The sequence below is a fragment of the Dermochelys coriacea genome, chromosome 27 (assembly GCF_009764565.3).
Source record: "Dermochelys coriacea isolate rDerCor1 chromosome 27, rDerCor1.pri.v4, whole genome shotgun sequence".
Classification (NCBI taxonomy): domain Eukaryota; kingdom Metazoa; phylum Chordata; order Testudines; family Dermochelyidae; genus Dermochelys; species Dermochelys coriacea.
The window spans coordinates 14,937,881-14,963,843 of NC_050094.1; the positions used below are offsets into that span (position 1 = coordinate 14,937,881).

At 55.2% G+C, this 25,963-nt stretch overlaps 2 protein-coding genes across 7 annotated transcripts in view; one reads left to right on the plus strand and one right to left on the minus strand.

The window, feature by feature from the left end:
• Window positions 1–1,066: 1,066 nt before the first annotated feature.
• CAVIN1 (caveolae associated protein 1) overlaps window positions 1,067–25,963 on the minus strand; it is a 32,439-nt gene continuing 7,542 nt past the window's right edge. Inside the window, exons 2-4 of one of the 6 annotated variants that reach the window (XR_006277285.1) lie at window positions 3,283–5,027; window positions 3,049–3,079; window positions 1,067–2,864 (exon numbers count right to left, since the gene is read on the minus strand). Coding sequence is in view for 1 of the 6 variants with exons in the window: in XM_038385193.2 (XP_038241121.1) it covers window positions 4,362–5,027 (666 nt within the window). In the remaining 5 variants the exon portion in view is untranslated. Of the gene's footprint in view, window positions 5,028–25,963 lie in introns of all 6 variants that reach the window. The other 5 variants (XR_006277283.1, XR_006277284.1, XR_006277282.1 and 2 more) reach the window with 5 other exon arrangements.
• Window positions 20,444–25,963, plus strand: part of ATP6V0A1 (ATPase H+ transporting V0 subunit a1) — a 74,591-nt gene continuing 69,071 nt past the window's right edge. Inside the window, exon 1 of the mRNA XM_043503405.1 lies at window positions 20,444–20,566. The gene's annotated coding sequence lies outside the window, so the exon portion shown is untranslated. The remainder of the gene's footprint in view (window positions 20,567–25,963) is intronic.

Sequence of the window (25,963 nt, forward strand, 5' to 3'; positions counted from 1 at the left end):
CTGGGTACACAGACATGAGGGGAATGACAAAGTGAGTCAGGGTTCGCAATGAGCCACTTCCCTAGAGGGGTTTCTGGGGTTGTGCAGCTTCTGCCATTTTCTAAATATCCAGCTCTCTTCCTGAGAAAGCAAAACAAAACATTCCCTGGTTTTATGTAGGACCTACGTTATTGGGAGCGAAATCACAATGAGCAGGTGCATTTTGTTGCCTGTTCCCAGGGGCCCCCGACGCTCTCTGGCAAACTTTGATTCAGCCTTTTTTAACCCGCAGCCCACACATGGAACTGGCATATATAGGGAGCATGCTCGGCTCCCACCTCCCTCCCTGGCCGCGTCCATCTCCCAAGAGCCGGAGCCAGAATATGGGTCGGGTCCTGACTCTGCACTACCTCACTGGGGGGCTTCTGGCAGTCGCTGGCCCTCCCTGGCCTCTGTCCCTGCAGCTGGAGCCTGGGGGCAGTCGCTCGGGGGGGGCACAGCCTGGCAGAATGTGGGAGTGGCACTGAGTGATGTCCCAGGCCCCTCTGGGAGCAGCAACCCTGTCCCCAGAGCGGAGAGAAGCCAGGTGTGGGGAGGGGGCGGAAGGGCTCACTGGGGCAGAGAGAGGGCTATTTGGACACCAGCAGACTCATAGTCCCTGCTGCCAAGGTTGCAGACACTCACTTATCGTTGGCAAGTCACTGCCCACCATGGCCTCGTTCCCTGATGCCACGTGGGGGCTGCTTGGGGCCAGCCTATGTGTATAGTGGGGGTGCTGAGAGCCATTGAACCAAACTGGAATCCATGGATATGAAGGAAACTACTTCAAGCCAGCAGGTGCTGCAGCCCCCCCAGCTCCAGGACCTAGGCCCCTTCGCCCCCCGCCTGTTTTCCGCAGGTCTTTGTTCCTCTGACAAGGGGAAGGTTTCCCCCCATTGTGCTGGGGCACCAGTTTAACGTGGGTGAGGGGTGGGTGCTGCCCACGGCGGCTGGATCCCTCCGCCCTGCGTGTGGGGCAGAGCTGGCACCCCCGGGCTGGTGTCCTTTGCCCCAGTCCGTCCATGGGAAACACACTCTACGCTTGGCCTTTTAGAAAAGAAACTTTATTGGTCGGGCTGCTCACCAGGATGCAGTCATAGAAAATGGATAAAGCTCCGCCCGTCTCCCATGGCCCCCAGCTCAGGGAGGGCCCAGGACTCGTGCTCTGCCCCGTGGACCCACTCGGCTCCCTCCCTCCGGGGTCAGAGCTGTTTAGTGCGGTACCAAACCCTGGTGGCCTTGGGCCGCTCGAGCCAAGCGCCCGCCCGTGCCCTGGGAGTTGCTGACTCTGAGTTACTGCTTCTCTGTAAGAAAAATATATCTGTAAAAAACAATAGATGGGCCCTGGAAACAGACAGAGGGTGAACAGCCCCCTGCCCTAGCCGCTCCTTCGCCAGCTGGCACCTCCCCTGCCACGGGCTGGGCTGCACAGGGGGGTGCAGCGCGGCTCAGCAGGGTGAGTGCGAGGCACAGCCAGTCACTGGGTCCCCACGCACGTGCTGAAGGAATGGCCCTAGGCAGAGGGGCAAGGGCTCGGCCTGCCCTGGGCTGGGGGGCTGCAGAACATCTGGTTTCTCCACCTGCTGCAGGGGGTGCCCGTGGCGAACAGTGAAGGGCAGCTCCGGCAGTGAGCAAAGATCCCAATCGAGGGCAAGCAAGGCTCCCCTGCCCCCCGGGGACTGCCACTGCCTGGGGCCTGGCATCCCCCCGCAGTGGTGGTGCCATCATGGGGTTGGCAGGGAAGGGCAGAGCATGGCAAAGGCCCATCCAACCCTATCTCTTCCTGCCCATCCCTGGGGGCAGCGTAGGGGTCCAGAGATGCCTTCTCGCAGCTTAGAGAGAACCCACCAGGGAGCCTGGCACACAGCCCAGGTGCTGGGGCCGTGCCCAATTTGGCCTGGGCTTGGCTGGGCAGGCTGTGAGCTTTGCTGCAGGGGAAGGATCCCGGGGCTGGGAGCGGGACGGGCAATAAGAAAGAAAATGCTCTTAACGAAGAAGCAAGTTTATATATTGTGGCTACGTTAACAACAAACCTCTGCTCTCCGGTGTGTCACACGGCAGTCAGAACGGCGGCCACGTGTGCCAGGGGCTGGACTGTGCCCAGCGCGTCTGAACTAAGGGAAGGATGGGCACAAACACAAGCCAAACTACCCCCTGCCACCTGAGGGGCTGCAAAGGGGCAGGGTGGGGGTTGGGAATTGCCAGCCCCAAAGCCGACATTGGCTGGTCAGGAGACACACCGTGTCCCAGCACACGCAGCCCCTCCCTCTGTGCTGCCAGGGCTGCAGAGAGCCCGCTAAGTAGCTGCGGTGCGTGCGGATAGGAAAGCTGGAGCAGGCGCTTGGCGCTCGAGCGGCAGTGCCCCATCCTAGAACTGCACTGGGCATCTGACATCAGCTATGAAAGTGAGAACGGCAGCAAGCTGGGAGGCTGGGGGGATATGCAGGGCCTGAGCCTGAGCCATGCCGGGACTCTCTGCAGAGACTCAGCTGCTCAGGATCGGGCCCACAGACCCGTGTCAAGATTTCTCTCTGGCTGGCCAAGAGCCCTCCTTGCTCTGTCCCCTTTCTGTGGCATCAGCACATTCTCTAGCCCTCCTGGAAATGAGTCACAGCCGCACCCTGGGCCCTCCAGCACCCCCACCTGCACCCTCCCCCGGCCAGTGACCGTGCAGCACCCCCTGCCTGCACCCTCCCCCTGCCAGAGACGGTGCAGCACCCCCTGCCTGCACCCTCCCCCGGCCAGTGACCGTGCAGCACCCTCGGCCTGCGCCCTCCCCGGCCAGTGACCGTGCAGCTCCCCCACCTGCACCCTCCCCCGGCCAGTGACCATGCAGCACCCCCGGCCTGCACCCTCCCCAGCCAGTGACCGTGCAGCACCCCTACCTGCACCCTCCCCTGGCCAGTGAGCATGCACCTCACAGTCTGCTGGGCTCTCCAGCACCCCCACCTGTACCCTCCCCTGACCAGTGACCATGCAGCACCCCCGGCCTGCACCCTCCCCCGGCCAGTGACCATGCAGCTCCCCCACCTGCACCCTCCCCCGGCCAGTGACCATGCACCTCACAGTCTGCTGGGCTCTCCAGCACCCCCACCTGTACCCTCCCCTGACCAGTGACCGTGCAGCACCCCCAGCCTGCACCCTCCCCCGGCCAGTGACCGTGCAGCTCCCCGTGCCTGCACCCTCCCCTGGCCAGTGACCATGCAGCACCCCCGGCCTGCACCCACCCCCGGCCTGCACACTCCCCGGCCAGTGACTGGGCACCTCCCAGCTGCTGATGCCACATGGTACAGGGCTCGCTCTCCGGTGACGGGGTGGGACACCCGACTCGACGCAGCTCCCTGCAGGTGACAGCGAGCCTGCTGGAGCAAAGTGGTTCCGGGCTCCAGCCGGCAGACGGTTACTGCTCCTGTGTCGCGGGCACTGTAGACACACACACAGGAGCGTGAGGCACATGCTGAGCTCTCCATTTCTGTGGGGCAGTCGCAGTAAGGCCTAGGGTGGCCCCGTTGTAACTGGCAGCAGTGACAGGGTCCTGTGTGTGTGTGTAGGATGCCAGCGTTGCCATGGGCTCTCGCTGCCACCCAGGCAATGTGGTGCCCATGTTCTCCAAGTATTACACAATGCTGGGTTCTCCAGAACTGGCCCATTAACTCTTTGAACCCTCTGGGGTCAGGAAGTGGCAGGGAGCCCTTCCCAGCCCCATGTGGCATTGCCCATCCTCACATGTGCTCTACCCACCAGTGGGATCGGCTTAACCCTTCCCTCGCCACATGCTAAGACATGTCAGAGATCCACCTTCCACTGGAGATCTTCCAGACCGCACGGCCCAGGGAACTTGCATTTGGGCAGGGATGGAAAATGTCTCTCTGCTGCTGCTAGCCAGCTGGGCTCCTGCGTTCCCCTCCGTCTGCTGTGGGGATGGTCGCTTGGGCTGACAGACTGGGGGATCTCCAGCACTGGGCAGTTTGCCAGGCAAGAAGCATTCTAGATATCAGGTCTTGGAGAGCTGCAGAGAGGGATATTCCCAGGTGTACAGCATTATCTTGGTTTTAGCACACTTCCACTCAGCTGGGTCCCTGGTGGCTAGCAAGCTCTCACAGGGCTGCCAGCAGGAATGGTCTCCATGAGTGTAAGAAAAACAGTCCAGTGTTCCTAACTCCTCTGTGTGCTAAAACTAAAATATAAATGACACCTCGTCTGGGACGGCAGGGGATTGGCTTGGACATCCAGAGGAATAATGATACATCGGGTACACGTTCCCCAGGATGCGTGGGGCAAAGAGAGATCTTGCAGTGTGAAAGATTATGTATTCAGCCATCCATCCCGTGCCACCACCCGTCCTACTCACTGTCGCTCTTGTCCACCAGCACTGCGTCCGACTCCTCCGTGATCTCCAGCAGCGTGTGCATCTCAGGGCTCTCCTCCCTCAGCAGCTCCGTGTTCTCAGCCTCTTCTCCTCCCACCTCCACCATCTCCGTGGCTTTCACCTCCACCTCGCCCTCTCTGATCTTCTTGACATAGAAGGTGAAGGGTGGCACTTTGTAGACTGCTGTCTTGGACCTGGTATAGATGGGGTGGTCAGGAGTGAAGGATTTCTTCAGCTTGTCTCGAGAGGTTTTCATCTTCTCCCTCCTCTCAGTGGTTACGAGCTTGGTGCCCAGCTTGTTCATCCTCTTCTCCAGGTTGTGCCGGGTCTTCTCCAAATTGTGTTTGGTCTTCTCAAAATTCTCCTTGGTCTTTAGCTTGGTCTTCTCCATCTTCTCCTTGGAGAAAGCCTTCTTGAAGTCATCCACCCTCTTCATGCCACTTTTCTTGATCCGCTCTGCCCGGGATTCCTCGATGATCTCTTCAACCTCCACCTCCTCATCTGAGGAGAGCTGGATTCGGTCCTCATCGGCACAGTCCTCGTCCACAGGCACCTCCATGCCCTCCTCTTCCTTCTCTTCCTTCTCGGTCTCCTTCAAAGACTTGCTGATGCTCAGCTTGGCCGGGAGCTTCACTTCATCCTGCCAATGGTGAGATGGAATCGGTAAGACACGTGCACTATTAGGGCCCACGGCCCTAGGACCCAGCCCGGCATAGCTACAGTGCCGGGCAACCATCCAGCAGCAGCTGTAAGCGGCTTGCACCCCACTTCCCACAACCCTCTGTGGACACAGCCCATGGGACGTTCTGCCTCAGGGGTTTGTCAGGCAGCAGCCCTATGGCTCCTGATTGGCTCCCTGCCCTATATAAACCCAAGAGGCCGTCCAGGAACTGTCTGGGCCACAGCGTGGTGCATCTCCTGGTGCTGCCAGGGCTGTTCCTGTCTCATGCTCTTGACCCCCTGCCTTGACCTTGGCTTGTTTTGGGCTTCTCCTCCTTACTCGGACTCTGACCCTTGGTACCAACCCCAGCCTGGAACTGACCACGAACTCCTTGGCTACCCCCAGCCTCAGCCCTGCCCCTGCTTTGACCCTTGGCCCACTCTGCCGCCACGCTCCCCGCCATCTAACCTGGGCTGAGCAGCTCTCGGAGTCACTGCCGAGCTAACTGCACTTACGAGGACTAAGATTCACAGCTAGTCTGACCTTGGGGACAATTCCAGCCTTCAGAGGCCAGCACCCGGCTTGGACTCCTCCCCTACTTTTTCACTCCCCCGGTAAATTACCCCTGGTAGGACGCCGCTCTCGCCCACAGCAGCTTGGGGCCCTTGCTAAATTCAAGCTGAGCCTTATCTGCCCTGCACACTCCAGCCTGAGTGACAAACCCACCCGTGACCTTAACAGCACAGGAGAGACCTCCAGGTGCTGGAACAGGGGCTCTGTCCCCTCTATCCTGGCTCCTCCCACCCCTCATCTTCCAAGCCCTTCACTAGCATCCTCTTCATCCCAGAACTGCTTGTACCACTCACCCTCCCACCAGTCAAAGCTGCCAGAGGACTCTCCCCTCCGGCCCTCGGAGCTCATCTCCCCTGGCTGGCTCCCTCCCTCCGTGCAGCCCTGAGCTCCCTGCTGAGCAGTCAGGGGACAGCCCCCCACCCCTCTCTCCCCATTCCCCTCTGGGGCATCCTGTGTGCTGCTGGCACCTGCATTCGGCACCGAGCCCAGCTTTTCACAGCGTGGGGTTCATTACAGTCACACGACTCAAGGCACAGGGCCCCATCCTCTCACTCACCCACGGACAGCCTCCCTGATGCCAGGGCAGCCAATCCTGATTTACACCAGCCTCAGAGACAAACTAGGGGTCTGACTGATTCCAGCCCGTGCAAAAAGTAATGTATAGGAATTGGGTCGTATCCCTTTAAATAGCTTGTGAGCCCTCTCGTGGCACTCACCGTGTTGTATGTTTCACAACCCAGCCAGGACAGCAGTGCCAGGTCTGCACAGAGTTATTTGCACTCAGCCACGCCCTGGTAGTTTCTTGTTGTGCAAAGAGCAAAAGACACACCACAAAGCTCCCATGTTTGCCTCCCACTCCTGGCTGCAAGGCTGGTGTCTAACCTCTGCAGCACAGACTGAGAGGCTGTGCTTCCCTGGCCCGGTACATCACACTGCAAACAGAGCCAGACAGCAGCAGGGGGCTGGCGCTGCAGAGGAGCAGAGCTGGCATCTTGTCCCCTCTGCGAGAACCGCCTGGGTTTCTGGCTGGTTCTGCAGAGCGAGAGGGTCTGGGATCCTCACCCGCCAAACTGCTCATTGCAGAAGAAACAAGATAAAACACCAGGTGCGAGAGTTTAAACCCGTGGCCTTGTTGCCTTGGTGTGTGGGAGCTGCTCCGGAGGAAAGAATGTTTCTGCTAGTTATTAACAAATTTATTAGAGCATAAGCTTTCGTGAGCTACAGCTCACTTCATCGAATGCATCCGATGAAGTGAGCTGTAGCTCACGAAAGCTTATGCACTAATACATTTGTTAGTCTCTAAGGTGCCACAAGTCCTCCTTTTCTTTTTGCGAATACAGACTAACACGGCTGCTACTCTGAAATCTGCTAGTTATGTGTCCCCTGCCTGCCCTTAACCCTATCCAATACCACCCCCGTAGCAGGACCATACCCAGCCGCTTGCTTGTTCCCTGGTACTGCTGGGGAAACTACCTCCCAAGCAGATTCCTCCCAAGGCTGCTGGTGAAGTGACATCCCTGCCCCATGCCTCTTGGGACGGTGTCTGTGCATTCCCCAGAGCGATGCTGAACAGAGCATGCCTGCACTGGCCCTCTCCCTGGGAAAGGGCAGAGACCTCGCTCGATTTCCCAGTGCTCTCACAGCAGCCAGTCCCTGGCTGACCACTGAGATCAGTTCCCCCGGGAGCACAGGAATTCAGGTCCCCCTAGAAATCACCCGTGATCTGTCATCAAGAGCACCTACTGGGCTTTCCCATGGGGCGAGGCCTCTCCTCTGAGCGTGGGAAAGCCCCTCGTATGGCCTCGTGCCTGCGGCAACTGGGCTGGGAGCAGAGGGCTCCTGCCCCCCAAGGCTTGCGTTCCGCCCCGTTCTCACAACGCAGACACACAGGAGCCCTTCCCCTTGCACCTGGGCACAGGCCCCAGGGCTTGTGGAGGAAGGGGAAGTTAGCCAGGGAGATTTCCCCCACTTCCCTGAAAGAAGTGACCTGTGCCCGGCCTCCCAGCACAGCCAGAGACAGCTGCCTTCGGTGGGACTTGTTTCGAGTTACAGAGAAAGATTCCAAGTGCCCCCCGGTGCGAGGCCAGGGGCATCCCAACAGCACAGAGCAGCCGGCGGGCGCTGAGGAGGGTGCCCTGTGCCACAGGACAGGGGCTTCAGCATGTTTCCCTGTCCCCAGCAGCCGATGCCCCTGCCCACGGCAGTCAAACCGTGGCTGTAACAGCAAAGGCCCACAAGCAATGTGTTGTCCAGGGAGGTTAGAAAGGAGATTGGGGGCCCGGACTCCTGGGTTCTATTTCCAGCTCCAGGAGGGGAGTGGGGTTTAGAGCGAGGGTGACTGGGAGCCAGGACTCCTGGGTTCTGTCCTCAGCCCTGCCACTGGCTTCCTGCATGACCCTGGGCAAATCACTTCCCCTCTCTGTGCGTCGGTTTCTTCATCTGTCAAGTGGGGCCTGTGCTTAGCTGGTTGGCCGGGGGGAAGGCAGCTGGAGTCGGTCCATCCCTAGTTAGTCCCCTTTTTATTGAAGGGCCAAGCCTGCGAGGAGCCCTCTGCTCTGCGTTCCCCAGCCAGAATTAACTCCTGCTTCCCCCAGACATGGTTATAGTTACACCCGGCAGCGAGCAGGCAGGCGGCGGGAGGCTGTGACCGATTTGTAACCCCAAAATGTGCTTAAGGACAAACTAGCCCTACGACCTTCCCATCCTCTGGGAAAGGGCTGTGCACACTGATGAGCTAATACTCCTGTGAAGTGGGTCAGCTTCCCTGGGGAAACTGAGGCATGGAATCCCAGCGTGACTTACACAAGGTCCCTCAGCAAGCAAGCATCAGTGCCAGGAATAGGACCCAGGAGTTCAGGGTTCGGGTCCCCTCTCCCCGGCCTTTTTCTCTTTTGGGCTGCCCAACTAGCCTGGCCCATGTCTGTTCACAGCCTGAATACATCCCAAATCCATGACAAAAATAACCCAGCCTATCCTGTTTTCAAGCAGGGAACTGGCCAAGCACGGATTGCTTCAAACAGCTTTTTAGTCGATTCCTCCCTTGCCAGCCTAGGATGCGAGTTCACAATCCCCAGTGACTCCAGCCAGGGAGCAGGACCTTGCAATGCTCAGGGCCAGCGGGGAACGGCAGGCAGACGGAGTAGCGGCAGGTCCTTAGCGGCCCATTGACCTGCCCCAAGTGAAGATGGGATGGCTCCCCCACACCCTCCCCCCAGCCGGGTCCAAGACAGACAGACGCTCTGGTCTCTGTATGAGCGTGTATTAAGCTGCCTGCAGGGGCCAGGCAGTCAGCGTGTGGGGTGTAGCTTCTTACCCTGCAGATGGACCTTTGCATCCAGTGCCGTGCATGGGGCATGGGGGCAGAGAAGGGGCAAGTGGCACCTGACCATCTACCCTGGTTTACCCATAGCATGGCCAACCTGACAGCTCCCGCCTCACATGCTCCCCCAGGCCCTGTTCTGCCTGGCTGGTTCCCCTCCCGGGCTGAGGGCCTGGCCAGGGGCCCAGGGCCCTCCCCTGGCCTCCTGGGCCAGCCAGGGGCATTACCTCATTTTTACCGTGTACCCTGGAGCATGGCCATCCTGCCTTTGTTTGCCAGAGGCCGGAATGGCTCCCCTGGCTCCTGCCCCACCATAGGCTCTGTCAACATCTTTTTAGACAATCAGAACTTTCCTATTGTTGTTCTCCCAGCCAAGCACAATTAGCCTCGGGCCCTGGTTTCACATTCTTTCCCTGGCTTGAATGGCCCTGCACAACAAGCCACCAGGGTTAGAGCAAGAGTGGAGCCTGGGCTGCTGGTGCCAGGAGGAGAGAGAAGGAGACGATGCTCCCTCTGTGGCATCTGGCCTTCCTGCGGGGCTGACTGCCCACCCTGGCGCCTGCCCCCGGTGCAACACGTGCCCAAATCAGAGTTCTCGGCCCCCATTCTTGGCCCAGAGCAGCACGAGGCACCGGCAGGGGGCTCAGGGCACTGCTGTCCCAGCTCAATGCTGCCAGCTTTCACAACCTTGCTATGCGTCTTGTGACGTTTGATGTTTCCAGCCCCAGCTCCAGGAGTCAGGTGATTATGAGACTCCGTTTTTCATGTAAAGGAAAATGGAAGTTTTTATCCCTCGCAGCTGGCGTGGGGAGTTGGGAGATGTGACCCCTAGAGGCTCAGAAACCAGGGGCCCTACTCTTCCCCATCTGATACTCCATATTCCCCCCAATCGCTTCTTTCCATGGGGCCGGAATGCAGCCCGGCCTGAAACCCAGCCTGTGCAGGCTGGAGGCTCAGCAGCGCTGCGACGCCCAGCCAGACCTGATCCTGCTGAGCACATGTTGGTATCGGTTCCTGCCGCCAGACAGAACCAGTCTCGGGGCAGCAGCTGCCTTGCTGGGCAACAGGCTGTGCAGCGCACGGAAAGGTTGGAAATCACCTTCTCCCCGGGCATGGAGAGCTGCAGCAGGATCTGGGGTTCCTCGTGGCAGGAGGAGGGACTCTGAGCTGGAGTGGCTGCCTGCTCCCTGCCACTCAGGTTAGATTTGGCCCCTGGCATCCCTCCCAATAGCGCAGGCCCTGTGGCTTGGCTCCCAGGTCCAGTCAGTTGCTGCATTGCCCTGGGCACTTTCTCCTCCAATTCAATGCGACCCCCCAGCATTTAAACTCTTTCCCCTTTGGGAATGTTTGATCATGGTTGCTTTTTCCCCTCTGCCCCCCAGATTCTCCTGCTGCCTTGACCCTCCCCCCTGGGAATTCAGAGCCTGGGACAGAACCCTGGAGTCCTGACCCCCTGTGCTCAGTGTCCCAGTCACTCTGTGTCCCCATGGAGCAGAGAGAGACTCATTCAGGACAGCCAGGCCTGCAGTTCCCCGCAGAGGGAAACACGTGGGCGGGAGGGAGAACAGGCTGGCATGAGATTGGTTTTCAGCTGAGCAGCACATCGCGTGCGATGAATCCCCTCCGCGTTCCCAGCCCAGGCTGGAAATAGCCCTGCATTGTACGAAGTGTCACAGCTGCCGGGCCTTAACCTGCAGCTCAGGGATTTATTACTCAAGAGGTTTTAATCTCAGGAGCTGGGAGGCAGAGGCGTGGAGCTTCTGGGATGAGCCGACCGCCAGGAAGCCAGCAAGAGCAGTGAATGGGTTTGATATGAGAGCTAGGCAGGGCCAGCAGGGCTCCGTCGGCCCCTGGGCCTGCGTACCAAGGGCTGCATGACTCAGGATCTGCCTCTCCCGCAGCACCATGGCCCAGCCAGCCACACCAACCCAACAGCCGCCACACACAGGAAAACAGGCACCGACCCTGCATGCACCTCCCTGGAAACAAGCAACGTCCCAGCTAAGCTAGGCCTGATCCCCAGCACTCACCTGGCCAAGGATCTGCCCATTTGACCTCCCATCAAAAGCCTGTGAAAGTCCATAAAGCAGGAAGTGGGAGCTCTCTGAGAGCCCCAAGCTGTAGGCAACTGGGCAGCAGCAGGTGGAGACGGCTCAGCTTTTGTCTTTCATGAACCAGGTGGTGAAGCCTGGAAAAGCCTCCCTTTCACAAGTTCACTTTGAAAGCAGTTCTGCGTACTGGGTTAAAGCAGGGAGGGGTTGGTCTGGACGCCAGGGCTCCTGGGTTCTGCTCCCAGCTCTGAGACTGAGTCAGGACGGCCGTTCCCGGGGTGCCAGTCCAGGCTTACGTTCACTCTGAAAAGGTCTGAAATGAAGAACAAAGCCTGCCTGCTCCTCCTGGCAGCCGGTTTCCCTCAGTCCCACATGGACCACGGGAGGGCTCAGGGACTTGATTTGCCCAGCAACAAGCCCAGTGTTCTGGGAAGCCGAAGGCCACGTGTCCAGGCCACCGGCTCACTTGTGACGTCTGGGTGCTGCCTGTTACCCCAGAGCCACGTGCCCGGAGCTGCTGAATCAGCCCAGCCCCCAGCTAACGAGCGAAGTAGGCAGCAAGACCCTCTTGCCCGGCTAGGTGCTTGCCTCTTCGGCTCGGGACCCAAAGGAACAGCCATCAGCTCCAAAACTGCCCAGGTGTCCAGGTAACCAGTAGTCCTGGGCCCAGACCGTTCCCGCCCCTCCGGTGCAGTGGGGGAGAGTGTCCCTGTTCCATGCTCACGACAACCCACGGTACCACTGGTGGCACAATCGTCCCGGCTGTTCCAGACAACAGTGAGACGACCATCACCACCAGCGCACGGCCCTTCCCGCAGCACAGCCGCATGCTGATGAAGGACAGGACATGGCTGTGCAGCAGCACAGCCAGTGTGGTTTTCCCTCCATTTCTCCTCACTTGCCCCCAAGGGAGAAGTGGCTGATTCAGTTGATCCAGCTTCCTGCCATGTCAGTACAGTTTCACCCAGGGCCAACGCAGGATGTTCTGCCCACTCCTCCCCATGCTTTCAGCCCAAGAAAACTCTCGCTCTTGAGGGAAGTGACGGCATCTGCCCCAAATCCCCTCTCATCTCACAGCTACTAACAATGCAGCCGTGTGTGCTTCCACCCAGCACCTGGCTCCGGAATCTGGAAATACCTGGCACAAAGGACAGGTTTGCAGCTTGCAGGAGGGGCTGAGGGGTTGGTTCCTGGTCTTTGGAGCAGAGAGCCATGCACTAGGAACCTTTGCTGTGCTGCTTTCTGGAGAAGCCAACATCTGCTTTGCTCCTATGATTAGCAACCATAGAACAAAACCACCGACGCTGTCCCAGGGGATCCCGACAGCCCAGAGCAAGTCCACAGCCCCCATGAAGTCCACAACAGCACCTGCCCAAGCAATCCCTCATCTCCCGGGGATCCTGAACAGCTACTTCCTTCCCTCTGAGTCAACACCATCAGCAAGAACAAAGGCATTCCCCGTGGTGGCCTGGCCTGGCTGTACTGGAAAGGGGCCATATCCTGCAGGCTCAGATACTTATCAGCCCTTGTTGACTCCAGAAGGTTTGTGCACAGAGCAGAGACCTGTCCAAAGCCTCCAGCTCCACGTGAGCTGTCCCCTACCCCCTTCCATCGTGGGAGCGGAGGGGGCTGCTGCTCTCCATGACTTTCTCTTGGCATAAAATGCAGCAGCTTGCACCCACCCTCCTCTATGCTATCCACGGGCCAGTGCTGCTCCCAGCAGACAAAGCAGCGGGGCTGTTTGGAGCATTGCAAGCTGGGACCCCAGACAGTCTCTCTGGGAAAGGTGTGCATGTCTGCAGGGCAATGAACCCCAGGAGTTGCGTTTGCCCAGCCTGGGCCGTATGTGGGGTTTTTACTCATTTGAGCAGCTAATCCCCAGGGATCGCTCGTGTAACCTTTCGGCCTAGCACAGTCTACCCCCAGAGCGGGCCCCTGCCCCCTGGCTCTCCCCCAGCCTTTCGCCCTAGAACCGTGGAACTGCAGCGTCTGCCCCTCTGCTCTGGTGCCTGGCTACAGCCCACTGGGACCGGCCGTGGGGAGCCTGAGTCCTCCCCCAGAGGCAAGGGGAGTGTTCCAGGCTGGTCTGCGTCTTTAAGGCCCCAGCTGCCCTGTTGGATTATCAGAGCCAGCTGGGACGGGGTTGACCCCCTTTTCAGCTGGAGGAGTGGCTCCAGAGGCCCCGAAGCAAGGGGCTGCGGGGTGTATCCTCAGCTCAGCACTGAGCAAGGCAAGGGGCAGAGCCTCCGGGAGCTGCAGCCTGTGGTGGGCAGAGGAGCTGTTTGTGTTTGAGTGAATACGCTGTGCCCTGAGGGAAGGGCCTGCTGGAGACCGGAGCAAGGCTGGGCGACCTGCAGGGGCTCTGAGGGAGCCCACCAGCCGAGAGGGAGCCTTCCCCTGGCTTCGCTGGGCTGCAGCAGGCCCTGTGGAGGCAATGCAAGAACAAAACCGCTCTGTTTCCACAGGGGGTCAGGAGGGTGGTGCCGGAGCAGCCTTGGTAGGGAGGAGGACTCAGCTCCCTGCCTGCAGGACATCAAGGATCTCCGCCCTGTTCCACAAGAGCTGCTTGGCCCGTGGCAGATGGGGGGAGCTGCCCAGTGGAAGGGTTGCTTCTTGCCCGCGACAGGCATGTGTAGGACGGGCAGTCTGCTGCAGCAGGGTCCCAGATGGCGGGAATGTGGCTGCAAATGCAGCCATAGTCTGGGTGCAGTGAAAAGACAACGGGAGCCCGTGGGAACAGCCAGGAATCATGGAAGAGCAGGCTGGCTGGCTGTTACACAAATCCCCTTTCACACACAGAGCATGAGCCCCGGGAGGGCCGCGGCTTGCTCCCAGCTCTCACAGGAACCACAGGGTTTAGCCCTGGGCATTTCAAGCACACTACTTTTTACTGGTTTCAGAGTAGCAGCCGTGTTAGTCTGTATTCGCAAAAAGAAAAGGAGGACTTGTGGCACCTTAGAAACTAACAAATTTATTTGAGCATAAGCTTTCGTGAGCTACAGCTCACTTCATGCATCCAATGAAGTGAGCTGTAGCTCATGAAAGCTTATGCTCAAATAAATTTGTTAGTCTCTAAGGTGCCACAAGTCCTCCTTTTCTTTTTACTGGGAAACGTACCAAGTCTGGTGACGGGTGAGTCCAGCTGCCCAGATGGGCCTGTCCCGAAAACCCTGGCTCTCCGCATCCCTGAACTTGGGGGTCTTCAAACTGTGATTCCCAAATTGTAGTTGTGTGCTCCAGCACTGCCTCAATCCAGCTGGCGCAGAGACAATGGGAGGACAGGAATTCCCACTGGATTTCTGTCCCAGCCCCTGCCACATGCGGGAAGCACAGAGGACGGGTATCAATGGAAAGTGTGGTGGGTTGTTTTTTTGGGGGGGGGCGGGGGAGTTCTCTGCTGAGCTTTACAGAAAGGTTCCGTGAATGATCTGGTTTTCCTGTCCCTGAGCCCACATACTGGATGGGGTGACCTTACTGGACAGTGTCCGTCCTTGTCCTGTGATCCACATTGCCCCCTGCTGCACAGAACCCCCCAAGAGGAGCAAACTGAGCTGCAAACACTGTGTGAAGGGCCCTCCATGACCAGGAAAAGCCCTTTGTCCAGCAGATCTCGGGGAGCCACCAGGAGACCTGGGTCACTTTCATGGAGATGTGAAACCCAGAGCTGGCAGACTGATTGAGGGGGGTTTGACACCTCTATTTTTTCTATTTCAAATGACCCAGTGCTGGTGGGTCCATTGGATTGAGTTGCCCCAGTTCTCCTCCACTACGTGTGTTTTTTATCTGATTATATTTTGGAGCCTGAGTTCTCTTCCAGTGAGTCACTGGATCTGTGCCCTTTATGGTCATGTACATACTGCCTGGTTGCTACAACACGTGTAAACACTTTCCTCATTGTATAAAAGGCCCGTGAACTGCACAGCTGAGCTGCCTTCCCACCCTGGCCAGGCCTGGATCTGTTCAAGTTCTCCAGACTCACTGCCAAAGCGGGGAAGGTTCCCAAAGGTCTAGGAGCAAAATGCCCCAGGAACTCCAAAGAGCTCCTGGATTGTTGTTGTTTAGGGGGATTTTTTTTTTTTTTAATTTTCAGTTTGTTTAAGAAAGCAAAACTCCCAGGCGATCTGCTCTCAGTTTGAATATTTAATGAAGCCTGGCTCACACACATGTTGACCACAACTGCAGTTCATTTGGTGCAGTTGCTTTTTACATCATTGCAACACTACCAGTCTCTGCTTGGGGGAGAGAGCAGGGGCTTGTTTCACATGCGATTGCAAGACACAGAACACGACCAACTCCCCACCACCACCACCAGGGACCCAGTCCTGACAGGTGCTGAGTGCCCACTGCTGTGGCTTGAGCTTTCAGCGCCGCAGGGGCTGTGGCCCCTCCTACAGCCCTCGGGTCCCTTTCATTCCACAGACTAAGGGCAGAAAACCAAATAAGCAACCGCGGAAGGAGCAAACGCCTGGATTTCAGGTGATCTGCACAGAGAAAATGGGGGTTATGCTTTTTACCTGCTCCATGTTGGAGAAGGCTTAAGTGGTTTCCCTCCTCACATTAGAAATACAGGTCTGGCCTCTCCAATCCCTGCTGGCCTGTCACTCTTGGCAGACCAGATATATCTGTGTTAAAGATTCAGCTCCCCTTGTTCAAAGTGAGAAAACTTCCACTCCAAATGTAAGGCCTGCAAAGAGTCTTCCAGCAAACCTGGGCACCTGATCCTGGACCTGGATCCATGCAGCTGGGCCCCAATGGAGATCCACACACATGCGGTGCCCTGTCTGCACTGATTCAGGTGCAAGGCTGGGGTCTTTGGAAAAACCTGGCTTGACATTCCTAAAACTTCTAGGGTAAAAGGAAGAGGAAATAATAGTAACCTCAACCCCTCTTTCCACCTCCCTTACCCATCGCAAAGGCCACAGGGGCAATTTCCCCAAGTGCTGAACTGTCTGGATCCACTTCACCAATGTCCCGCTCCTGGTGGAACCCTTTACCCAGTGCAAAGCGCCAGGAGTGCTGCCATTTTGATTTGCCAGCATTTTATACCCACGCTGCCCTGGGGTGGGCGATTCCTTGAGCGTCAGGGCAATGGTCCCTCGGACCCTTTGCAGGGAATTTCAGATATTTTCCCCAGTAACCACCCAGTTAACAAGTTAAGTGAGTCTGTGTCTGTTTCAGCTTCCTGGCCTGTTCTGTGCTTAGTTCACGGCATCCCCCAGGATTCCTTGTGCCAAGAACCATGACACAAAGAGACGTCACTAGCGCAATTGTTTAGCATATCAGAAATTATGAGACTGTGCACCAGGCTCGCCAACAGCAATTCCAGGCCCCAGGGCATGCACGAGCTGCACCCACGCGGACCGCCCGACATACGGGCCGTGCTGCACCGGCGCTGGCTGGTGCCCAGCGAGCTGCCGGCTGTGTGCGCTGTTCCGGCATGGCCAGGGCTTCCCCACGCCCACCCGGTAGGGTTGCCAACTGTCTAATCGCGCAACCCTCTGCCCTGCCCTTTCCCCGAGACCACGCCCCTGTCCCGCCCCTTCTCTGAGGCCCCACCCCCTGCTCACTCCATCCCCCCACCCTCCGTCGCTCGCTCTCCCCCACCCTCACTCCCTTTCACCAGGCTGGGCTCTGGGAGGGAGTTTGGGTGCGGGAGGGGGTGCGGGGTGCAGGCTCTGGGAGGGAGTTTGGGTGCGGGAGGGGGTGAGGGGTGCGGGCTCTGGGAGGGAGTTTGGGTGCGGGAGGGGTGAGGGCTCTGGGAGGGAGTTTGGGTGCGGGGGGGTGAGGGGTGCAGGCTCTGGAAGGGAGTTTGGGTGCGGGCGGGGTGCAGGCTCTGGGCTGGAGCAGGGGGTTGGGTGGCAGGGGGTCAGTGCTCACCTCGGGTGGCTCCAGAAAGCGACCTGCTCACCCCTCTGGCAGTGGCTCTTAGGCAGGGGGCCTAGGGGGTCTCCACGTGCCGCTCTCGCAGGCACTGCCCCCGCAGCTCCCACTGACTGCAGTTCCCGGCCAATGGGAGCTGCGGAGTTGGCACTCGGGGCAGGGGCAATGTGCGGAGATCCCCTCCCCAGGGGCCGCAGGGATGTGCCGGCCACTTCCGGGAGCAGCGCGGAGCGAGGACAGGCAGGAAGCCTACCTTAGCCCTGCTGCCTGGCCAGGGGCCCCCGGGCCCTTTTAAATCGCCCAGGCCCCTGACTGATTGCCCCCTTTGCCCGCCCCATCGGCACCCAGCTGTGCACAAGGCGGCAGGGAGCGTGTAATTAACAACCTTCCTGGCTGGTCACTAACAGAAGCGGTCTCCTGCTCTCCTTTCTCTGCGGCCCTTCTCGCCTGGACGGTGGGTCTGTCTTGTTCAGCGCCTAAGGGTGGCACTCAACCAGTGAGGCAATAGCCGTGTCCAGGGACCAGCAACCATCCTCCTGCCCCGACCCAGGTACTCGGGATCCTTACCTGGTCTGCACCAGGGGATTTCATTGCCACCAAGGACTAGGGCAGTGACAGCGGGAAGGCTGTGTAGCTGTCGCTGCCTTCTCCACCAAGACTTTCGAACCCAGGCTTGGGCTGGCTAATAAAGATCTTGTGGGTACTTTTCATAAGAGTCAGGTTTGCCCCCAGGTTCTTGGCAAAAGTCCCCCCCCCCCCCGCCCATCTCCAGGTGCTGCATTCCCCTTAGCTCCCAGGGTGGCTGCATTTCAGCTGTGCTCTGTGTCTATCGCTGTAAAGTGCTTGAGATGACGGGGGCTGCATGTCCATAGCGTGTTCTTTCTGATGCCCACATGGCAGCCCCGCTCTACTAACTCTGAACCACGCCAGTACCCGCTGGGTGCTGCGGATGGCTCCCTGTTGGGTACCTCCTCGGTGAGGTTCAGGGGGCCGCAGTAACACTATCTGTGCTGTAGGGTTGGGGAGAGCCATTCTGGATAAAATACGGATCAATCTGAACCCTAGTTCTGAACCTCCCTGCACCTTCCGAGGGTTGCCCTGCTGTGCAGGGGGTTTCCAGGATTTAGCACTGCTGGAGCCTAGGTGACAAGCCCCCCACCCCACTCCAACACCCCCTCCACATTGCTAGGTTTACACACATACATAGCAGGATCTGCACATGCTGCATGCAGGACAAGTCCCTGGCTGCTGCTGTCAGGGAGGTGGGCTCCAGAGCACAATCCCCAAGGGCCTGGCTCCGAGCTCACACTGGTGAGGTGAGAATCGGGCCCGCTGCCTGGTAAGGCTCCTTGGAGCACTTTGGCATTGCTGGAGCAGTGCAGAGAAATTCCTCTGCAAAGCAGGCGGGCTGGGATTTAGCTGCATCTTCGCGGGGGGAAGGCATCTTGTTGCCAGCATCTCCTAGGAGACTGTGGCTAGGTGTCTCAAGGGCCAGGGTGAGCACTGTGCATACAGAAGCCAGATTCACCACCCTCTGCAGCGTAGAGGCAGAAATGTAACCTGCTGACCTGAACCTGCTCTGCCTTTTCTAACCAAGCCACTTGCCTTGCTGCCTTCCCGTTACGCTGTCTGAGATGAGCCTCCGCCGAGCTCCGTTGGAGGGGCTCACACCACTGTATGTACAGATGTGACTTAAACTTCACAACTACTCCCCGGAGGTCAGCAGCAGCACCCCCATTTTACAGATGGAGAAACTGAGGCATGGGGAAGGCAAGTGGCTTGCCCAAAGTCACACAATGAATCTCTAGGAATAAACCCCCGGTGCCCCTGTGCTTTAGCCATCTGAGCACCCTTCCCTCCCCCGAGGAGGAACAAGGCATCTCCCTGCAGCCTGGAGAGGAGATCACAGTTTCTTGCACAGCCCCAAAACGACAGCACCATCATCATGCAGCAAACAGACTATTCAATCCGCTGAGGCATTTATGCCAACTATAAATATCTGCCTTACTAGCCATATTGCCGAGTGAAGCCACCAAGAAGTGGGCAGCACCGGCACGTGGCACTGGCCACGGCAGCTTTTAGAGTTTCAGGAGAAGAGGCTCAACACAGTCTTCAGGTGACGCTTCTGATGCCCTAAATCTGCTGCCTCCCTTCACGTCCACTGCTGGTTGGGGCCAGGGCGGATTCTCAGGTGCAGGGTCAGAAGGCACACTCAGGGTCTTCTCAGGCTGAGATGAGGAAAAGGAATTTCAATGGCCAGCAAAAAGGAATCCGAGTGGAAGAATTTCCTCTCCCCCATTAACTGCTGTAAACAAGACATGGCCCAGATATAGAGCGGGTTAGCATGATAACGGGCGGGGGAATGCTATCAGAATGATTTAGTGAGTGGCGATATCGCGTACAGAGACAGACAAGAAGGATGGGAGTCTAGCTTCTCTAACTCCCTGCAAGGCTTGGAGGATACAATGTCCCTGCTCTAGAATAATGTATGTTTGTGTTGTATTTAGGCATAGGGCCAGATTCAGCTCTCATTTTCACTGATGTAAATCTCCAATGACATCACTTCACTCAGTGGAGTTGTTCCCAATTTACACCAGTGTAATTGAAATCAGAATCTGGCTCTCAAAGTCTCTTAAGAGTTTCAGGGAGTGTGTGCAGAAAAATAATAGCTACATTTATTGAGAGCTAAACTCAACTATGTGAGCAAGGTGGATCAGGAATGTTATGGCTCATTCCAGACCTCCATCCATACAACTCTCCCAGGAGGATCCAGACAACACCCTCAGCCAAAGAAACACAAGATAGGACCACTGACCATACCCTGAGGCCAAGCCTCTGCTACTTGGCAAATCCGGAGAGCAGCAGGTGTTACAAATTAGCCCCTTTAGGAGTGCCACATAAACCAGTTTTCATGCTTAAATTTTCAGAACGTTCGGTATAAGTCTCCACCTCCAAGGTTATCAGCTAAAATGAGGAGGCTCAGAATAAGAGAAGCAGCAGCTCATTGCAGAACCTAGTAAAAAATTGTAGCAAGAGGTTATTGGTCCTGTCTCCATGAGATGGAAAGAAAGGGTCTTGAAGACCCTAGTGCAAAAGCAGGGAAGGAGATGTAGATAAACATTAAAGGGCTTGTTGGATTGCACGTGACCTTTCCACATCCAGCAAAATTCCTTCCATCCTCAAATAACTTCCCTTAATTAGGGTGACCAGATAGCAAGTGTGAAAAATCGGGATGGGGGTGGCAGGTAATAGATGCCTATACAAGAAAAAGTCCCAAAATCTGGACTGTCCCTATAAAATCGGGACATCTGGTCACCCTATCCTTAATGTACAATCTCACTGTAAATTTGTTGGTCTCTAAGGTGCCACAAGTATTCCTGTTCTTTTTGCGGATACAGCCTAACACGGCTGCTACTCTGAAACCTCTCATTGAGACTGGGAATCTCCCAAAGGTTTCTAGCTTCTCCCTGTCCTGGGAACTGTGCCCTTAAAAGCAGTTTTCCTCTTTAATAGGCTGATGGGAACAAGGAGATTGGTGCTTTAAACCCCCTGTGAAATGTACAGGTGCTAATTTGGACCTGATGAAGAAGAGCACGGGAACCTAGCAAGGGGTGAGGCTGGCGGGGGAGTGAATATAAACAGTGAAGCTATGTTTGGAAGAACAAGGAGATGAAAGGCAGTTCCCTAGGAAATGGGTAAGTAAGCAGATTGCAAGGGGGAAAATCACTTTTTTTTTTCCTCTGACAGAAAGAATGTTTTAATCCCATTATCAGCCTGTTTGTGTAGCTAGGTTTCAGAGTAGCAGCCATGTTAGTCTGTATTCGCAAAAAGAAAAGGAGTACTTGTGGCACCTTAGAGACTAACAAATTTATTTGAGCATAAGCTTTCGTGAGCTACAGCTCACTTCATCGGATGCATTCAATGGAAAATACAGTGGGGAGATTTATAGACACAGAGAACATGAAACAATGGGTGTTACCATACACACTGTAAGGAGAGCGATCACTTAAGACGAACTATTACCAGCAGGAGAGCGGGGGGGATTTCCAGGTTTATTGGGTAGCAGATAGAATACCCCAGGTCGGGGTTTCAGGGGTGTGTCTGTGCGGATTTGTCCACACAAGAGATCTACTTCCTGGACACTACGGTGCTAATAAGCGATGGTCACATAAACACCACCCTATACCGGAAACCTACTGACCGCTATTCCTACCTACATTCCTCCAGCTTTCACCCAGATCACACCACACGATCCATTGTCTACAGCCAAGCTCTACAGTACAACCGCGTTTGCTCCAACCCCTCAGACAGAGACAAACACCTACAAGATCTCTATCAAGCATTCTTATAACTACAATACTCACATGCTGAAGTGAAGAAACAGATTGACAGAGCCAGAAGAGTACCCAGAAGTCACCTACTACAGGACAGGCCCAACAAAGAAAATAACAGAACGCCACTAGCCATCACCTTCAGCCCCCAACTAAAACCCCTCCAACGCATCATCAAGGATCTACAACCTATCCTGAAGGACGACCCATCACTCTCAGAGATCTTGGGAGACAGGCCAGTCCTTGCTTACAGACAGCCCCCCAACCTGAAGCAAATACTCACCAGCAACCACACAACAGATCCACTAACCCAGGAACCTATCCTTGCAACAAAGCCCGTTTCCAACTGTGCCCACATATCTATTCAGGGGACACCATCATAGGGGCTAATCACATCAGCCACACTATCAGAGGCTTGTTCACCTGCACATCTACCAATGTGATATATGCCATCATGTGCCAGCAATGCCCCTCTGCCATGTACATTGGTCAAACTGGACAGTCTCTACGTAAAAGAATAAATGGACACAGATCAGACGTCAAGAATTATAACATTCAAAAACCAGTCGGAGAACACTTCAATCTCTCCGGTCACTCGATTACAGACCTGAGAGTGGCTATCCTTCAACAAAAAAACTTCAAAAACAGACTCCAAGGAGAGACTGCTGAATTGGAATTAATTTGCAAACTGGATACAATTAACTTAGGCTTGAATAGAGACTGGGAGTGGATGGGTCATTACACAAAGTAAAACTATTTCCCCATGTTTATTCCCCGACCCCCCCCCCCCGCCCACTGTTCCTCAGACGTTCTTGTCAACTGCTGGAAATGGCCCACCTTGATTATCACTACAAAAGGTTTCCCCCCCCCGCCCCATCCCCCCGCTCTCCTGCTGGTAATAGCTCATCTTAAGTGATCACTCTGGTTACAGTGTGTATGGTAACACCCATTGTTTCATGTTCTCTGTGTATATAAATCTCCCCACTGTATTTTCCACTGAATGCATCCAATGAAGTGAGCTGTAGCTCATGAAAGCTTATGCTCAAATAAATTTGTTAGTCTCTAAGGTGCCACAAGTCCTCCTTTTCTTTTTGTGTAGCTAGTTTGACTCTCAGAACTGCCCTCCCAGCTACCCTGCCATGTCTGATTAATAACCCTCAGGACTATTTCTGAACAGCAGACTTACAAAGACAGAGATTGCGCTGCAGATGCTATGCAGGGAGATCAGTGACTGGCATTAATTGACATTAGCAGCAGCATCCGGAAGGTGCAGACTAAACATTCAGGGGCGTTTTACTGGAAATGTTTAGTTGGATTGTCTTTCTCCAATCAACAGCTCTCCCCTCCGGCTCTGGGCTTCATCCTAGAATGCAGCCAGATGGGGGCTCAGGAATTCTTTGTAACCTGTGGAATTTACTGTATAGTCAAGAAGACAATAGCCAGGTGCTGTGCAGTTCAACAGGACTAACTGTTCTGAGCTCTTACAGGGCTGCTTGAGGCTCTGGGTTGGCCATGGTCATATTTATACCGCAGGGGTGCATTTGCACGGATTTGTGTTCCTTATTTAAATAAAGACAATGGGACCAAACTCAAACCTGGGGCATGCCAGCAGGGAGTTTGGCCTGTGATCTTGTGCTACAATTTCCTTTCAATCCACTTCAAACTCCCATTAACATCAGGGTATTGTGTATTGGACAGAGAAGCCCTGGAAATGAGAACAAACTGGCTGGCTGCCTGGCCTGGCGAGTCACAGGGGCCAAATTCTGCCCTCAGTTACCCCATGTGGTGCAGTGACTTCATTGGCATTGCACAGGGCAGACATTTCCTGCTTAACTACTATGGGTTGGGCACATGAGAGATGCCTAAGAGATCCAGGTTTCAGAGTAGCAGCCGTGTTAGTCTGTATTCGCAAAAAGAAAAGGAGTACTTGTGGCACCTTAGAGACTAACAAATTTATTAGAGCATAAGCTTGAAGTGAGCTGTAGCTCACGAAAGCTTATGCTCTAATAAATTTGTTAGTCTCTAAGGTGCCACAAGTACTCCTTTTCTTTTTGCTAAGAGATCCAGAGGGTGAGCGGAAAGTGACTCACCCCTTTGGCTTGAGGTTCACCAGCCATCTCACATTTCTTTTTATTCGGGGCCTTTTGTTTTCTTCTTTGCACGGGGGGAGTTTGGCGCTGCACAGCTCAGCATGTCCGTAGAATACAAAAGCACTTCAGCAAAACAAACTGCCCTGACACTGGCAGCTCATAACTCAGAGCTGAGCCGTGAAACATTGGTGCATTGGGATCCAGCGAGAGCCACACTTCAGAAGAGGCTCTGGGTGGAAGAACTGACAGCGTGCCCCAAGGAAATGTCTTGGGCGCTAAGTAATCCCCTTGGACTTGTTCTGGGGCTGCGCTCTGCTGTGGGTGACTAGCCTGAGACTCGGCTAATGAACGGCCGTGCAGGGAGTGGTACAGGCTCCTTGTGCATGGGAGCTGGCAGCCTTGTGCCCTTTGCCGTGGATGGGAATCATGCAGCTGAATTCTCTGTGCTCTGCTGTGGAACTGCATCCCTGAGGGTCTGAGTGAAACCGAGGGTAGTCTGAGTGGCTGGCCTTCCCTGGCTCCCAGGGGATGGGCCAGACATGACCTAATAGCGCTTTTTCCATCTCTTGCATAATGACAGGTTTCAGAGTAGCAGTCGTGTTAGTCTGTATTCGCAAAAAGAAAAGGAGGACTTGTGGCACCTTAGAGACTAACAAATTTATTTGAGCATAAGCTTTTGTGAGCTACAGCTCGAATGCATCCGATGAAGTGAGCTGTAGCTCACGAAAGCTTATGCTCAGATAAATTTGTTAGTCTCTAAGGTGCCACGAGTCCTCCTTTTCTTTTTTCCATCTCTAACTTCGACAGTTCTCTGGCCAAAGGCAGGAGGGTCAGAGTGGAAGCAAAACTCGTTTAGAGACTCCGCGGCCATCCTGCTGACCGAGCTCCTGTACTTCAGTAGCGAAGCCAAAGAGGCAAAACAGAGCAATGCTAGCTTTTGGTTCCTGGACTTCAGTCTGCACAGTTCATGTGTGGCGTTTTAACCACGATTTTGCATTTAAGACTCCTCATTATTGCTCTTAAAGATAGTGTGAAAACCCTGAGCTAACGGCTTGTCCTCGAGAGTATGCTGGGCCTGAGGTGTCTCGGGACCTGTCCCAATTCCCTTGGGATTGCTCTGGTCCCCCGTTGTCACAAACCAAGCTCGTCACTGGATCAGGTATTTACTGGGATTTTGCCTGGTGAAAACCCCGCATGTTGATGTATAAATGTAGCTGCTAGGGGCCCAGCTACGGTCCTTCTCTGCAAAACCCTGGAGTGAGGAGTGTGTGGGACAGTGTGGGACCATGGACATACTGGGAACAGTAGTATTTGTGGCATCTTAGAGACTAACAAATTTATTTGAGCATAAGCTTTCGTGAGCTACAGCTCACTTCATCGGATGCATTCAGTGGAAAATACAGTGGGGAGATGATTTAGAACAGCACAGTCCTGGGGGCCAGTGGAGAACCTGACTCAGCCAAACTTACTGTGTGAAACCAATGAACTTCCACTGGGTCTAGCAGCATGGGAGTGGACCGAATGCTATCTGGGCTTCACAGGGTATTGCTAATGCTCTGAAAAGGGAGGCATGTGGGTGAGCTTAGAGATTAGATGGAGATGACTCTGAGCCCAGACCAAATCACCACTGTCACCCTGAGCGGCTGGGCTGGGTTGGGCGGGAGATTGTATCCATTCAAACCACATGTTAATGTGAACTATGGGGTGGGACAAGTAAAATCAAACCAGTGCATGGAAAACAACCTCCTCCAGGGCACCCCTCCCTGTGCAGCTGTGCTGGAGAGCTATTCTCTACCTCTGCTCTCACATCAAAGAGGAAAGCAGCGATCTTATCAGTCAGGCTGGGGTTTTCTTATCCAAACAGGGAAAGAAAACACTTAGCCCAAATTAACCTCTTGAGACCATTGCATATTTTAGTGATGACACTCAGGGCCTCACCCCAGAGGGGCAGTGTGTAACATTTTACTGACTAATTTTAGTTAAAGCAATCCCTTGTTTACCTTCTCTCCTAACTCCTATGTGACAGGCTAATATTTAAGAGCTAATGGTATAACTTTGGCAAAGGATGAGCCATAGCTTATAGAAAACACGATAGGGAACTGTTTATGACCTCATCAATTCAGACATCTGTAGACTGAAATGCAATTTTTTAATGCTGGGTCTGATTCTGCGTAGCACCCCTTGTCTTGCTAATCCTTTGATGCTTAGTACACAGATGTCTGATATTATATTCAACATACAAATACACATGTAGAACAGTGAATATATATGCACAATATGTACATGCTTGTGCAACCAGAACACACACACACACACACATCTATCTATCTATCTATCTCAGCAATGGGAAAGCCTGAAGGTTGATTGAAGCTGAGATGCTTTTCAAATCTGTCCAAACCACATTGGTCTAGAAATCAGACTGGAAAATCAGAATTGATTTTTCTCCTGGGACTGTGAATCTTTCATTTCTCTGAATGAGGCTGCATCACTGCAAAGAACGGCCAGGGTATTTCCATCGGTTGGCTCTGGTCCTCCACAAATCTTGGGGAGCACCAAGGGATGTGAAAATGAAAACTAAAACCAGAGATCCACTATTCTGGGCTCTCCAGACACGCTTAGATTCGGGGATGAAAACTGAGTGAACGCTAGGCCGGCTCTCATTTTATCCAAA